General features: G+C 50.2%; 1 protein-coding gene across 2 annotated transcripts in view; it reads left to right on the top strand.

The window, feature by feature from the left end:
* The first annotated feature begins 754 nt into the window (after positions 1–754).
* TAF4B (TATA-box binding protein associated factor 4b) overlaps positions 755–15,627 on the top strand; it is a 70,570-nt gene continuing 55,697 nt past the window's right edge. For both annotated transcript variants that reach the window (XM_029069950.2, XM_029069951.2), the window contains exons 1-3: positions 755–965; positions 9,994–10,136; positions 12,993–13,097. In XM_029069950.2, coding sequence (XP_028925783.1) covers positions 803–965; positions 9,994–10,136; positions 12,993–13,097 — 411 coding nt within the window. In that variant the 5' untranslated portion in view covers positions 755–802. The remainder of the gene's footprint in view (positions 966–9,993; positions 10,137–12,992; positions 13,098–15,627) is intronic.

Here is a 15,627-nt window from a genome sequence, read left to right as displayed (position 1 = left end):
AGCAGCAGCAGCAGCAGCCTCCCACGTGCGGGTGCGGGGAGCATGCGGTCCCGGCCGGGAGCCAGCAGCAGCAGCAGCAGCAACGACCTCGTGCAGCCCCGCAGCAGAGCCGCTCCTTGAATTGCCCCCTGCTCCTGCCCCCTGCCCAGCCGGCCGTGCAGCGGGGGACGATCTGCCTCCTCTGAGCAGCAGCAGCAGCAGCAACCTCGTGCAGCCCCGCGGCGGAGCCGCCCCTTGAGCTGCCGCCTGCTCTTTGCCCTCTGGTCTTGCCCCCTGCCCCCTGCCCAGCCGGCGATGCAGCGGGGGGCGATCGGCCCCCTATGACCTGCAGTCTGGTGCAGCCCCGCAGCAGAACCGGTTCTTGAGTTACCTTTTGGCCCCTGGTCCTGCCCTTTGCCCCCTAGGCCTTGCCCCTAAGCCTGCCCTTTGCCCCCTACTCCTGCCCCTTGCTCCTCTGGTCCTGCCCCTTGCCCTCCTAGGCCTGCCCCTCGCCCCCTGGGCCTCCTCCTGGTCCTGCCCCTTGCCCTCCTAGGCCTGTCCCTTGCCCTCCTAGGCCTGCCCCTTGCCCCCTGGGCCTCCTCCTGGTCCTGCCCCTTGCCCCCTGGACCTGCCCCTTGCCCCCTGGACCTCCTCCTGGTCCTGCCCCTTGCCCCCTGGACCTGCCTCTTGCTCCCTGGGCCTCCTCCTGGTCCTGCCCCTTGCTCCCTAGGCCTGCCCCTGGTCGTGCCCCTTGCCCCCTGGGCCTGCCCCCTGCCCCCTGGCCAGCCGAGCCCGCGATGCAGCGGGGGATGATCCGGCCCCCATGAGCAGCAGCAGCAGCAGCAGCAGCAGCCCGGCCAACGGGACCCTCCGCACCCCCGCGGCGGCCGGCCGGGCCCTGCCCACCACCATCACCTCCTCCATCACCTCCACCACCACCTCCACCACCACCATCCAGCTGCCGGCCAACTTCCACATCCCCCCAGGTACGGCCCTGCCCTGCCCTCTAAAACTCATGGCCCGGTGGCTGGGGCCCCGGCCTGGCAGGCCCAGGTCCTGGGTTCTGATCCCACCGCCGCCTCTTCCCTGCTGGGTGACCTTGGCCAAGTCACTTCCCTGGGCCTCAGTTCCACGAGGGACCTTCTATCACCTTCCCAGCGCTTAGAACGGTGCTCTGCGCATAGTAAGCGCTGAACAAATACCAACATTATTATTATTATTAGTTCCCTCCTCCGGAAAACGAGGGCGGAGTCGCCGAGCCCCACGTGGGACAGGGACTGGGCCCCACCCGATTTCCTTAGATGATAAGAATGGTGGAATTTAAGCTCTTAATATGTGCCAAGCACTCTTCTAAGCGCTGGGAGGGGATACAAGGTGATCAGGTTGTCCCACGTGGGGCTTACAGGTTTTTTTTAATTTAGATCCACTCCAGGGCTTAGTACAGCCCCTGGCACATAGTGAGCACTTAACCAATGCTATTATTATTTTTAAAGCGCACTCTGGGCTTGAGGTTCAGCACTGTCAGCTTCTTGCAAAGGGAGGTGGATTCCGCCCCCGAGTGACTCAGGGAAAGCCACCCATGCCGGTCCTTGCCCCCGTGGACCTTAATAATAATAATAATAATTGTGGTATTTGTTAAGCACTTAGTGTGCCAGGCACTGAACTAAGCGCTGGGGTGGACACAAGCAAATCAGGTTGGACAAAGTCCCTGTCCCATCTGGGGCTCAGTTTTAATCCCCATTTGACAGATGATGGAACTGAAGCACAGAGAAGTGAAGTGACTTGCCCAGGGCCAGACAACAGACATTTTGCAGAGCCGGAGTTAAACTGTGAGCCCGTTGTTGGGTAGGCATCGTCTCTGTTGCCAAATTGTACTTTCCAAGCGCTTAGTACAGTGCTTTGCACTCAGTAAATATGAATGAATGAATAAACCCATGATTTTCTGACTCCCAGGCCCGTGCTCTAGCCACTGTGCCATGCTGCTTGCCCACACAGATCTGTCTCAGCCCCTGGGAAAACCTGGGGTGGGCACCTGCTGGTGCGGTGGGGGGCAATGGACCGGCCCAACCAGGCCCGTCGGGGGTCCGCCGGTAGTCGGTCAAGTTCGCTATCAGTCCATCAATCGACTGTACTGAGCGCTCCCTGTATGCAGAGCACCGTACTAAGCGCTTGGGAGAATTCAGTAAAACAGTAGGTAGCCACATCCCTAGCCCACAATCAGCTGACAGTCTGGGCGGGTGGGGAGACTGTAATAGGAATAAATAAATAAGTTACAGCTACGGAGATCAGTGCAGTGGTGCTGAAGAAGGGGACAAATCCAAGCTCAAGGATGACACAGAAGGGAGTGGCCCCATGCAACTTGGCAACGTGAAGAAGCGCTAGTGATGGTCCCTGGAGACTTGATTCCAGTGGGCCCCGAGTTAGCCGCGGGGGAAGAAAACTTTTCTTGGCGGTAGCACGTTCCGGACCCTCTCCAAACGAACGATCAGTTGATGGTGCGTGCAGAACTGATTTGTCCAAGTAGCTAGGGAGGTTTCGGTAGGACGACGGGTACGTTTAGCTTTTACGGAAGGGTGGCAGTTTCTTTTATTAGGCTTACTGGCAGAATTAAGTGTCACTCTTCTCCCTGGGCCCCCGGGAATAAAATGGATTTTGGGAAGAGCTCCTGCTTTCAGGCCACTGGGGGATTCCAGGTGCTCTGCTGCAGTTTGTGGGCAAACTGTTTTGTGATCAGGAGACCAGCCCCTCCCGGTGATATCACTTATTCAGTCGTATTTCTTGAGCGCTTACTGTGTGCAGAGCACTCTACTAACCTCTGTGCTCCTGGGGCCGGACTCACCGTCAAAGTGGGGAACCTGGGCACCGGGAAAGGCAGATTCAGGATGAGCCGTGGACACGGGAGCATCGTCTCATGCCGGTTCTTTCCGGACACCCTAAGTGCTCTGTCGATGTAGGTCTGTGGATCCGTGCAAAGACTTTGGAGGCATGATGCTTCCTACCTGGGGAATAAGAGAAAAGTGCCTTTGCCTGCCGGGTGGCTGTTAGTGTGGGCCGTCTTTCCACGCTTTGTGCAGAGGGAGACCTGAGGGGCCTCCTGGAGGGGGTGAAACGTGTCTGTCACGTTGACAACATCGCTCTGGGGTTCTTTTCTGGCTTGACCGGGCAGGAACTGGTCCGCAGAGGCTACTCGACTATCCGAAGGAGAGGAGAGGCCCGTTCCAAAAAGAGTCAACTCTTGTCAGCACTCGGCTTCGGGCTCCTCAGTCAGTCACTGGTGAGGCCGCTCTGGACCCCGCCTGCTGCGGCTCATTAACGATTGTCTGCCACTTCTCAGAAAGGACCGTCTGACCCAATGGTCCTTATGGATCCTGGGGGTCAGGCTGGCCTCCCTCGACAGGGCCCGGCTGCACCTGGGGACAGTGCGGAGACCCCTCACGACCCCTATTCTGTTATGGGAAGCCACTACCACCCACTAACCCCCAAACTTCCAAGAATCTTACCTTGTTCATCTTCGTTATCCAAAAGCATCTATGATCTTGGTCTTGCACGGTGAACCCTACGTGGGACAGGGACTTTGTCCTGACTATATTATTTCGAGCCCATGGCTTAGCCCAGTGCTTGTCATTTAGCAAGTGCTTAACAAGTATCATCATCATTTTGCACTTAGATCTCTCTTCTTTAGGCACTGGATATTCACCCCACCCTTGGCCCCACAGCACTTAGTTATATATGTAAATTATATAGTCATATTGATGTCTGTCTGCTTTAAACTTAAGTTCGTGGGCGGGGAACATGTCTACCAACTTTGTTGTACTGTACTCTTCCAAGCATGTAGTATGGTGCTCTGCGCCCAGTAAATGCTCCATAAATATCACTGGCTGATTTTAATTGCATGGAATAAGCTTCTACTCATCCCTTGACATGTTAGGACTCTTTTTAACCAAAGAGCATGCAGACAGACTTTGAAAAGGGGAAGCTATGTCTGGAATACTTCTGGATCGTGGGTCCCAGAATGACCCTTGCGTTGTATTCTCAAGGCCACGATTTGCAGGTCGGCTTCCTCTCCTCTAGATTATAAACTCCTTGTGGGCAGGGAACGTACCTACCAATTCCATTATGTCATACCCTCCCAAGGGCTTAGTTTAATGCCCTCTACAAGCTGAGCACTCAAACTTGATTGGTCAAGCAGAAGCTGGACTCATGACAGTACTTTTGGTCTAGTGAGGTGACACGTCCCTCTAATTGGTTCTGGTGGCCTGTGGCTACCAGCTCCGGCGCTCAGTTGCTTTGACCTCTGCTCCATGCCTCAGTTCCCTGCCTGAGAAAGGGTCACATGAGGCCTTGGGCCATTCAGTGCCCTGCCCATCAGGAGTCCCTGGTCCTTTCTGTGCAGTCTGTCTCATCTGGTCTCTCAAGCAATGACTCTGAAGGCTTAACATGTGCCAAGCATTGTACTAGGCTCTTAAGAAAGCTTGTTGTTAATAATAATAATGGTATTACTATGAGCCAGGCACTGTACTAAGCACTGGGGTAGATACAAGATAATTGGGTTGGACTCAGTCCGCGTCCCAGATGGGTCTCAGTCTTACTCCCCATTTTACAGATGAGATAACTGAGGCCCAGAGAAGTAAAGTGACTTGCCCAAGGTCACACAACAGCCAAGTGACAGCCAGGATTAGAACCCAGGTCCTTCTGACTCCGTAACCCGTGCTCTGTCCACTAGGCCATGCTGCTTCTCGTTTGGGCGGGGACCAAGTCTGCTAATTTTGTCGTGTTGTGCTCTCCCAAACCCTTAGTACAATGCGCCGCACATAGCAATCAAAATATGCCACTGATTACGAAAGAAAGAGTTGGTAGGTAGATTCCCTGTCCATAAGAAGCTTGCAGTCTAGAGCGGAAGATAGAATAAACTGCTGGTAGAGGAATGAGACAGGGTAAGGATTGATACTTGAGTGCTCTGTGTGGCTAGGGGTGAGGTGAGTTTCAAGTGCTTAAGATCCAGGTGCAAAGATATTAGAAAAAGGAGGGCAAGTGGTCTGAGAGGAGATGTGATTTTTAGTAGGGCTTTGAATGTGTGGGGGAGAGGTGGTCTGGAAGTTCTAGGCCAGAGGAAGGACGTGAGCATAGGGTTGGTGGGGAGACAGGTGAGATTGAAATTGAATAGGTTGGTGTTAGGGGAGCAAAGTACACAAGCTGGGTCGTAGTAGACTGGCAAGGTAAGGTAAGAGGGAGAAAGCCAATGGCAAGGAGATGGATCAATGCATAGGTGTAGAGCCAACCCTTGGAGGTTCCTGAAGAGCAGGGAGATGGCGACCGAATGGGCTTCTACTAGGATGATGATTTGGGCAGCAGAGTGAGGTGTGGACTCGAGTCGGGAGAGACGGGAAGCGGGGAAGGTCCGTAAGTCAGGGCAGGAGATGAGAGCTTGGTTCAGCGGGGTAGCAGTTTGGAGAAGGGTGGATTCTAGAGGCAGGAAGGAGGACCGACAGTACTTGGTGACGGACTGAGCTGGTGGTGGGTTGACTGAGATGGATGAGTTAAGGAGGATGCCAAGGTTGCAGGCTTGGGGCACAGAGAATGGGGCTGGGGGTGGGAGTGACAGTCTGACAGGTACCCCAGAATAGGTCTTCTTTGGGCTCTTAAGATTAGTCTGACGTCGTCCTAGTAGGCCAAAGGGTGCAAAGGTTGTACAGGGGAAAAGGAATTAGGCTTGGAAAGCAAAAGAAGCTTGTTATTGTTAGCCCTCCTCCACTCAGGAAATTGGGGGGACTCTGAATGTTCCAGAGAGCCCATCTGAGCTCAGCAGGTCACAGGAGTGAAAGAAAAGAACTTTCATTACTTTCTTACCGGTGATTTTAGAGTATTCAATCAGCTCGCCCCCTCTTACCTTACCTTGTCCATCTCCTGTTACAACCCAGCCCTTGCACTTTGCTCCTCCAACTACTCACTGTTGTGAGTACTTTGCTACTCACTGTTCCTGGATCTCCTCTATCTGTCCACCAACCACTCCCCTGTGTCTTCCCTCTGGCCTGAAATTCCCTCGGGCTTCATATCCAACAGACCACCACTCTCCCCACCTTCAAAGCCTTAATAAAAGCACATCTCCAAGAGGTCTTCCCCAACTAAATCCTCATTTCCCCTTCTCCCTCTCCTTTCTGCATCGCCTCGGCCCTTGGATCTGTACCTGTTAGGCCTTTGAGGTTCATCCCCCAGCATTTATGTCCATATCTATAATTATTTGTCTCCCCTGCCAAACTAATAAGCCCCTTGTGAGCAGGGAATGTGTGCCCCAACTCTATGGTATTGTACTCTCCCAAGAGCTTAGTACCGTGCTCTGCAAACAGAAAGCCTTCAACAGATACCTCTGATTGATTGACTTAAACTTTGCGCCAAGTCATTGAAAAAGGCACAAGTGTCATCACGTGTTATACTGGGCACACAGGTATTGTGGGGAATGGACGCTCCCTGTGAGTCCTGGTTAGCTTGTATCTACCCCAATGCTTGGCAGAGAGTCAGCACTTAACAAACATCATTAATAGTAGTATGAAAGGGTGGGGCAGTGGCAATACTGAACAGCTCTAGACGAGAAGACTAGTTATCTTGTGGGAAGCAGCATGGTGTAGTGGATAGAACAAGGGCCTGGGAGTCTGTGTCTTACTGGATTTGCGTGTATCCATCCCAGCACTTAATACAGTGGTGGGCACACATTAAGCGCTTAACAGCTACCACAATTATTATTATTATTACCACCCCAGTGCTTATTACAGTGGCTGGTGCACAGTGAGCACTGGGGTGGATGCAAGCAAATTGGATTGGACACAGACCCTGTCCCTCATGGGGCTCACGGTCTTAATCCCCATTTTACAGATGAGGGAACTGGGGTCCAGTGAAGTGACTTGCTCAAGACCACACAGCAAACGAGTGGCGGATCCGGGATTAGAACCCATGACCTTCTGACTCCCGGGCCTGTGCTGTAGCCACTCTGCCATGCCGCTTCACTGTGACTGTTTAATGAGCCCACGCCTGCACATGTATCGAGTGGTGTGTGTGATCGTGCCACTTTGAACCAACAACTGAGATGGTGGAATTTGCTTTCCCACCCCTTCCTCCTCCCCGCCGGTCTTTATCAGCAGAAGGCAGAAGCGTCCCCAGGGAAGGGCACCCTCCCTCCGGGTAACCCAGAAGTTGGGAATGCTCAGGAGCTTTTTCTTCTGGCCGTATGGAGTTGAGGCACCAACGAATAAGCAGTTGAGATCTTTCGGGATTTAGGACCGGGCAGAACAGAGAGTTCTGTTTGTGCCCTGCAGGAGTCTGGGAAGACAAACACTGCCCAGGTCTCTCTTGAGCGTGGGAAGTGTTAGCCTCTTCCTCGGGGGAAGAAATGAGCTTGGAGGGAAGGGAAGGGGAGAAAAGAGAATCGTAGGCAAGGAGAGAAAACTTTAGGTGGGTTAGAGAAGCAGTGTGGCTTTGGGGAAAAGAGCACTGGCTTGGGAGTCAAAAGGAGTTGGGTTCTAAAACTCATCTGTAAAATGGAGATTAAGACTGAGCCACATGTGGGACATATTTATTTTGTTTTATGGTATTTGTTAAGCGCTTACTGCGACAAGCACTTTGCCAAACACTGGGTTTCTACTTATTGCCAAAGCCCCTTACATTAGTTATTTTTATTTACTCCTTGCAACACCCCGTGAGGTCTTCTTCAGGTATTATTATCCCCATTTTACAGCTGGGGAAGATGAGTTGGGGGAGGTAAAATAGCTTGCCCAAGGCCACAGAGTATCAGGTGGCAGAGCCAGGATTAGAACCCGGGACCTTTGACCTCTGGGGCTGCAGTTCTCCCCCTACACCACACCACATCACCTCCCCGTGCACTTGGTCCCACCCGATAAGCTTGTATCTACCTCCAGTGCTTAGAACAGTGCCTGGCACTGCATTGGAAAATGTAAAAAAAAATCTTCCCGTGATGGGGGGGCGAACAGGGAAAATGATCTCTTATTAACTCTCTCCTCCCTTCTCACCCCTGTTGGATTCAACCCCGTTCCCACCTACCCCAGCACTTATGTACATAACTGTAATTCATCTTAGTCTGTCTCCTCTCGACTTCAAGCTCCTGGTGGTTAGGGAATGGGTCTACCAACTGTTGTATCAGTGGCATTTGAGCGCTTACTAGGGCACCTGGGAGGGTAAAATACCAGGGTTGGTAGACATGATCCCTGCCCTCAAGGAGCTCACAACCTAGAGTAGGAGATGGGGATTCAAATGAGCGAATTACAGATCTGTACATAAGTGCTGTGCAGCTCTGGGTGGGAATGCTTCAAGGCTTCATTTCCAAGTGCCTAGGCGGTCTGTGCAGGAGTGTGGATATGGGAATGAGGACTTAATCGGGAAAGGCCTCTTATAGGAGATGGTTTCTAAGAATGGCTTTGAAGGTGGGAAGAGGGTTGCTCGCTTCCTTATATGAAGGAGTGGGAGTTCCAGGCCAGAGGGAGGATGTGGGCATGGAGTCAATGAGGAGATAGATGAGATGGAGATCAAAGCAGATTGGCATCGTAGGAGGGAAGTGTGCAGGCTGGGTTGTAGTAGGAAATCAGCAAGATAAGTTAGGAGGAGGCAAGCTGATTGAGTGCTTTAAAGCCATTGGTGGGGTGTTTTTATATGCTGAGATGGATGGGTTCTTGAAAAGTGGTGATTTGTGGACTGAATGTGGGGTTTTTTTTGTTTGCTTTTGTTTTTTTAAGAAAAATGACCCAGGCAGCTGTGTGAAGTATGGACTGGAGTGAGGAGAGACAGGAGGCGGGGTAGTCAGTGATGTGGTGATGCAGCAGTCGAGGCAGGATGGGAAAGTGCTTGGATCAGTGTAGCAGCAGTTTGGATGGAAAGGAAAGGGGAGATTGTAGAGTTGTTGTGAAGGTAGAAACCAACAGGATCTGGTGACAGATGGAACATGTGGTTTGAATGAGAGGGATTAGTCAAGGATAGTGCCAAGGTTATGTGTTTGTAAGATTGGGATGCTATTAGTGTTGTCTATCTAGCGTGGCTTCGTGGAAAGAACCCAGGCTTGGGAGTCAGAGGTCATGGGTTCTAATCCCATCTCCACCACTTATCAGCGGTGTGACTTTGAGCCGGTCACTTTACTTCTGTGCCTCAGTTCTCTCTTCTGTAAAATGGAGATAAAGACTGTGAGCCCCACGCAGGACAACCTGATTACCTTGTATCTACCCCAGCTCTTAGAACAGTGCTTGGCACATAGTAAGCGCTTAACAAATACCATTATTATTATTATTACAAGCCCACAGCCTGAGTCTGAGAGAGACTGTTGGGGAAGACAGTGTTTGGGTGGGAAAATGAAGAGTTCTGTTTTGGACAGTTTGAAGTATCAGTGGAACATCCAAATAGAGGCCTGTGCTGTTTCCTTTAGGCCACGTTGCTTAAAAATGAACAAAGTTTCCAGGGGTCATAAAATGTCTTTCTCTTGCCTTGACAAGGGTGGAGATTTTGACAATTCCCCAAATACGCTACATTGACTCAAGTGACTTTTCGTTCTGGCAGGGTAAGTGTTGAGAAACACGAATCGGTAACCAGATTTTTGTAGTCTTTCTTGACCCACTTGAGTGTCCCAGTTTAGCTTCCTGGCATTTACGTAACACTCTCTTCCTGCATAAACTTAGGTAGTTGTTGTGGTGTTGCAGTGACCCCAAGTGAACGGCCACCCCCTCTAGGCTGTAAGATCGAGGTGGGCAGGGAATGTGTCTACCAACTGGTTATAATTGTATTCTCCCAAGCACTCAATACAGCACTCTGCATGCGATAAGCGCTCAATAAATAAGATTGACAGCAACGAGTGGCAGGTGAACCCAAGGGTCAGGCATCTGATGCGAAGGGGTTGCTTATTATCGTATTGCTCTGCACACAGTAAGGGCTCGATAAACATGACTGAATGGAGGAATGAGACAGAGCCCAGGCTGGGTTCTCTCTCCTCATGGCTAGACCTCACGGCGTTCTCTCGTCCAACAGGAACGGTTCTGATCCGAAGTAACAATGGTCAGCTGATGCTAGTGACCCAGCAAGCTCTGACGCGCGCCGAGACCCCAAGCCCCCTGAATGGACGACTGGCGGCCACGACGGGCACGGCCCCGGTCAGACTCTGTGCTGTACAGGTAACCCACCCACCACCCGCGGGATCCGTGAGGATCGCCTCCTCCCTCAGCTACCGTGCAGTCTGCGGAGCCAATCCTAGTCAAACTCTTCATTGGGGCCACTCTTGTCTCTCTCTTTTTTTTTTTTAAATGTGCCAGTCATTGTTCTAAACGCTGGGGGAGTTACCAAGCAATCAGATGGGACACAGTCCATGTCCCACATAATATAATAATATTTATGGTACTCGTTAGCACTTAAGTGCCAAGCACTCTTCTAAGCACTGGGGTAGATACAAGGTTATCAGGGGGACAGTCTGTGTCCCATATAATATAGTAATAATTATGACACTCATTAAGCGCTTACTATGTGCCAAGTGCTGTTCTAAGCTCTAGGGGAGATACAAGTTAATCAGGTTGGACATAGTCCCCGTCCAACATGGGGCTCACACTCTTAATCACAATTTTGTCTTATGCTGTCGAGTCGTCTCTGACTCATAGTGACTCCATGGACACATCTGTCCCAGACCGCTCCATCTGCAGTCGTTCTGGTGGTGGGTCCATAGTGTTTTTTCTTGGGTGAAATTACGGAAGTGGTTTACAATTGCCCTCTTCCGCGTGGTAAACTTGAGTCACTGCTCTCGACACACTCTCCTGCTGCAAATGGGTTTCACAGTTGTAATCCCATTTTACAGATAAGGTAACTGAGGCACAGGAAAGGGAACTGACTTGCCCAGGGTCACAGAGCAGACAAAGTGACAGAACCAGGATTAAAACTCATGACCTTCTGACTCCTGGGCCTGTGCTCTATCCACTAGGCCATGCTGCTGCTCCTCACCGCAACTTCTTGTTCACACTCTCCCTCCTGCCTCAAATTTCCTCCACCTTCACCTCCAACAGACTAGCGTTCGCCCCATCTTCAAAGCCCTCCAAAAAAAAAATCATCTAATAATGATGATGGTATTTGTTAAGCCCTTACTATGTGTCAAGCACTGTTCTAAGCGCTGGGGTAGATACAAGGTAATCAGGTTGGACACAGTCCCTGTCCCACATGGGGCTCATAGTCTCAATCCCCATTTCACAGCTGAGGTAACTCAGTCACAGAGAAGTGACTTGACCAAGGTCACGCAGCAGATGAGCAGCAGAGTCAGGAGACAGACTTTAGTGTAAATAATTGAATTACAGATAAATGTTGTGGGGCTCAGGGAGAGGTGAACAAAGGATGCATTGTATTTGAATAATGCTAATGATATTGTGCTTGACTTGGAATAGAAGGCTTATTCTACACTCCCCCTGCCCTGGGGTGTTCCTCGGAGGAATGCTAAAACTTTATCTGAGTCTCCTCCCCTCTCCCGCCTTTTTCTGTAACTTCTAATCTTCCCCGTGCTTTGTGGGTCAGTATTCTGGTGAAGCCTGGGATTCACTATGCAATGTGAGCAGTGGGGCTACTTTGTGTCAGTGGGTGGGTGTGGGTCAGCTGTTCAGGACCCAAGAGAACTGCTCAGAGTCAAATAGTTGTGTTTATTGAGCGCTTACTGTGTGTAGAGCATTGTACCAAGCGCTTGGGGAGAGTACAGTAGACAATATAACAGACATGTTCCCTGCCCTCAGCGAGCTTACAGTCTAGAGGAATGTAAGTGGTCACCCAGGTACTACACTCGGAGAGGGCCTGTTGCTAGCTTGTGTAGTAAGATCCAGGGTGTGGTAGACACATCAGGTAATGGGGGAATGAATGAGGGGATGCCTCCCTATCTTCCCCTGTCCATTTCTGGGCAGCTGTACATTGGGTAGTGAAAGCCACCAAGAAATATCCCAGTTTGACACATCTGATTTCATGAGTTTGTTTAAAAACCTAAACCACAGGTCAAGTTGACACTGTCAAAATCTGTGGAAAGTGCTTTTTAGAGGGGAACAAATCAGATTCCCAAACTCCTTGAATTCAACAAATTCTACCCCAGACAAGTCTCTCTAACCTACATCCAGAGGCATTTGTAGGGCTCACTTTCTATGGTCTGTCCGGATTTATGGATGACTGACTACCCTGACATCATAGGATGCTAAAGTTAGGCAGTTTAGTAGGAGCTACTGCTAAAACCAGTGCAGAAAAAGATGCTTACTATGTCAGAGTCCCTCGAGACATTAAGTGGCCCTCCCAGAGAAGCAGCATGGCCCAGTGGAAAGAGCACAGGTCTGAGAGTCCCCCACTGGTTTGCTGGGTGTCCTTGGGAAAGTCACTTCACTTTCTGGGCCTTAATTTCCTCGTCTGCAAAATGGAGGATCAAGACTTTAAGCCCCATGTAGGAAAGAGACTGTGTCCAAACCAATCATTTTTTTTTTTAATTTTTAAATTTTTTTTTTTGCAGGGGGGTATTTGTTAAGCACTTACTATGGGCCAGGCACTGTTCTAAGCCCTGAAGTAGATACAAGCTAATCAGGTTGGTCACAGTCCCTGTCCCACATGGTACAGGTGAGAGAACTAAGGCCCAAAGAAGTGAAGTGACTTGCCCAAGGTCACCCAGAAGGCAAGTGGCAGAGCTGGGATGAGAGCCCAGGTACTTTTGACTTCCAAACCCATGCTCTGTCCACTAGGTCATGCTACTTCTCACTTTATATTTTTATATATATATGAAATATATATATATATATGTCTGCCTCCCCCTCTATCCTGCAGGTTCTTTATAAGCAAGAAATGTTGCTATGAACTCTACTCCAAGTGCTTAGTGGAGTAGTTTGCACATAGTAAACGCTCAGTAAATGATTTTTCTTTAATGTAAAGCAAGCTTGCTGAGAACTCGGCCATCTCACTAGTGCTTCCCTCACCTGTTGGTTTTTAAGCGCAAAGTGCAGTAGTAAGGAGTGTCTTTGTATTTTCTCTTCAAGAACTCTGGCACTCAGTTAATCAAGAAAGTGGCAGCACCCATCAGGACGGTAACTCCTTTGGGAAGCGCCGAGACACCAGCTGTTCAGAAACCTTCTGCCGTTCAAGTAAGTTTTGTTCTTTCTCTTCTAGCCATTTATTTCTATTGTTGTCCATCACCCGCTCTAGACCGTAAGCTTGTTGTGGGCATGGAACATGTCTCCCTACTGTGTCATGTTGTACTTTTGGTGCCAAGCTTTTAGTTCAGTGGTCTGCACTTGGAAAGCACTCATACCCCTGATTGATTGGTTTTGTCATCCTCAGCTATTCCCTTCCCTCCCCCTGTCCAAATACATAGAAAAGGAAAGGGCAGAGCACGGCAGGTTCGGCCGGGTGAGCAAGCTTCTCCGGTTCGGAAACCAGGCATTTTGGATTCCTTTCGACACCAGGCCTATGAGAGGAGGCCATTCAGTTTTAGAGAAGCAGTGTGGTCTAGTGGAAAGAGCCTGGGACTGGGAGTCAGAGATCCTGGGTTCTAGTCCTGGCTCTATTCTTGTCTGCTGTGTCACTTCACTTCTCTGTGCATCAGTTCCCTCATCTGCCAATTGGGGACTCAGTCCCTGTTTTCCTCGTACTTAAGCTTTATCTTGCATCTACCCCAGTGCTTAGTACAGTGCTTGAGAAGCAGCGTGGCTCAGTGGAAAGAGCACAGGCTTTGGAGTCAGAGGTCATGGGTTCAAATCCCAGCTCGGCCACTTGTCAGCTGTGTGACTTTGGGCAAGTCACTTAACTTCTCAGTGCCTGTTACCTCATCTGTAAAATGGGGATTAAGACTGTGAGCCCCACGTGGGACAACCTGATTCCCCTGTGTCTACCCCAGCGCTTAGAACAGTGCTCGGCACTTAGTAAGCGCTTAACAAAATACCAACATTATTAAATACTAACATAATATGCACTTAACATGCCATTAATATTACTGTTCTCCTCCCTCCCCCCCCCCCAAACACTCACTCACTCTCTCCCCTCCTTTCCCCGCCTCTGTCCCTCCCTCTGTTCCACTCCTCCCCTGTCCCACAGACCTTTTATTGCTTCCTCTTCCCTCATTCATGCATTCATTCAATTGTATTTATTGAGTGCCTATGTGCAGAGCACTTTACTAAGCACTGGGAGAGTACAGTACAACAATAAACAGACATATTCCTTGCCCTCAATGAGCTTACAGTTCGTTGGCAGGGAGACAGACATCAATATAAATAAATTACAGATCTGGACATAAGTGTTGTGGGGCTGGAAGCGGGGAAGAACAAAGGGAGCAAGTCAGGGCGACTCAGAAGGGAGTGAGAAAAGAGGGAAGGGGAGGGCTTAGTCTGGGAAGGCCTCTTTTGGAGGAGATGTGCCTTCAGTGAGGCTTTGAACTGGGGGAGAATAATTGTCTTCGGATTTGTGGAAGGAGGAGGACGTTCCAAGCCAGAGGCAGGATATGGGTGAGGGGTCGGCCTTGGAGGCACAGTGAGAAGGTTAGCATTAGAGGAGCAAAGTGTGTGGGCTTGGTTTTAGGAAAGTAGCCAGATGAGGTAGGAGGGAGCAAGGTGATTAAGTGCTTTAAAGCCAATGGTGAGGAGTTTTTGTTTGTGGAGGATGGATGGGCAACCACTGGAGTTTCTTGAGGAGTGGGGAAACATATCCTGAACATTTTTTTTTTTTTTTTAGAAAAATAATCAGCGCAGCAGAGTGAAGTATGGACTGGAGTGGGGAGAGGCAGGAGGCTGGGAAGTCAGCAAGAGGCTGATTCATTCATTCACTCATTTTTTAAGCACTTACTATTTGCAGAGCATTCTACTGAGTGCTTGGGAAAGTACTATACAATAATAAGCAGTGACATTCCCTGCCCCCAGTGAGCTCAGAGTCTAGACAGGGGGAGACAGACATCAATACAAATAAATAAAATTACAGATATACATTAGTGCTGAGGAGCTGGGATTAGGGGGAGAGGAAAGGGACAAGACAGGGCAACTCAGAAGGGAGTGGGAGATGAGGAAAAGTGGGGCTTAGTTTGGGAAGGCCTCTTGGCTGTGATGTGCCTTCAATCAGGCTTTGAAGGAGGAGAGAGTAATTGTTCGATTTGAGGGAGGAGGGCTTTCCAGGCCAGAGGGAGGACACAGGCCAGGGGTTGTGGCGACACAGGGGAGATGGACGCACAGTGAGAAGGTTAGCACTAGAGGAGTGAAAGTATGCGCGTTGGGTTGTAGAAGGAGAGAAGTGAGGTAGGAGGAGGGGAAGGAGATGGAGGGCTTTATAGCTAATGGTGAGGAGTTTTTGTTTAATATAGAGGTGTATAGACACCCACTGGAGATTTTTGAGAAGGGGGATGACAAGTACTGAATGATTTGTAGAAAGATGATCTGGGCAGCGGAGTGAAGTGAGGACTGGAGTGGAGAGGGGAAGTGGGAACAGGAGGTTGGGGGGTCAACAACGAGCCTGGTGCAGTAATCTAGGTGGGATAGGATGAGTGATTGGATTAATGTGGTAGCAGTTTGGATGAAGAGGAAAGGGCAGATTGTAGTGATGTTGTGAAGATGGGACCCACAGGATTTGGTGATAGATTGAATATGTGGGTGGAATGAAAGAGGAGTCAAGGATAACACTAAGGTTTCTGGC

This window comes from Ornithorhynchus anatinus, chromosome 7 (genome assembly GCF_004115215.2).
Source record: "Ornithorhynchus anatinus isolate Pmale09 chromosome 7, mOrnAna1.pri.v4, whole genome shotgun sequence".
Classification (NCBI taxonomy): Eukaryota; Metazoa; Chordata; class Mammalia; order Monotremata; family Ornithorhynchidae; genus Ornithorhynchus; species Ornithorhynchus anatinus.
Note: the sequence above shows the minus strand (reverse complement) of the source record. Positions and strands in the feature narration are given on the sequence as shown.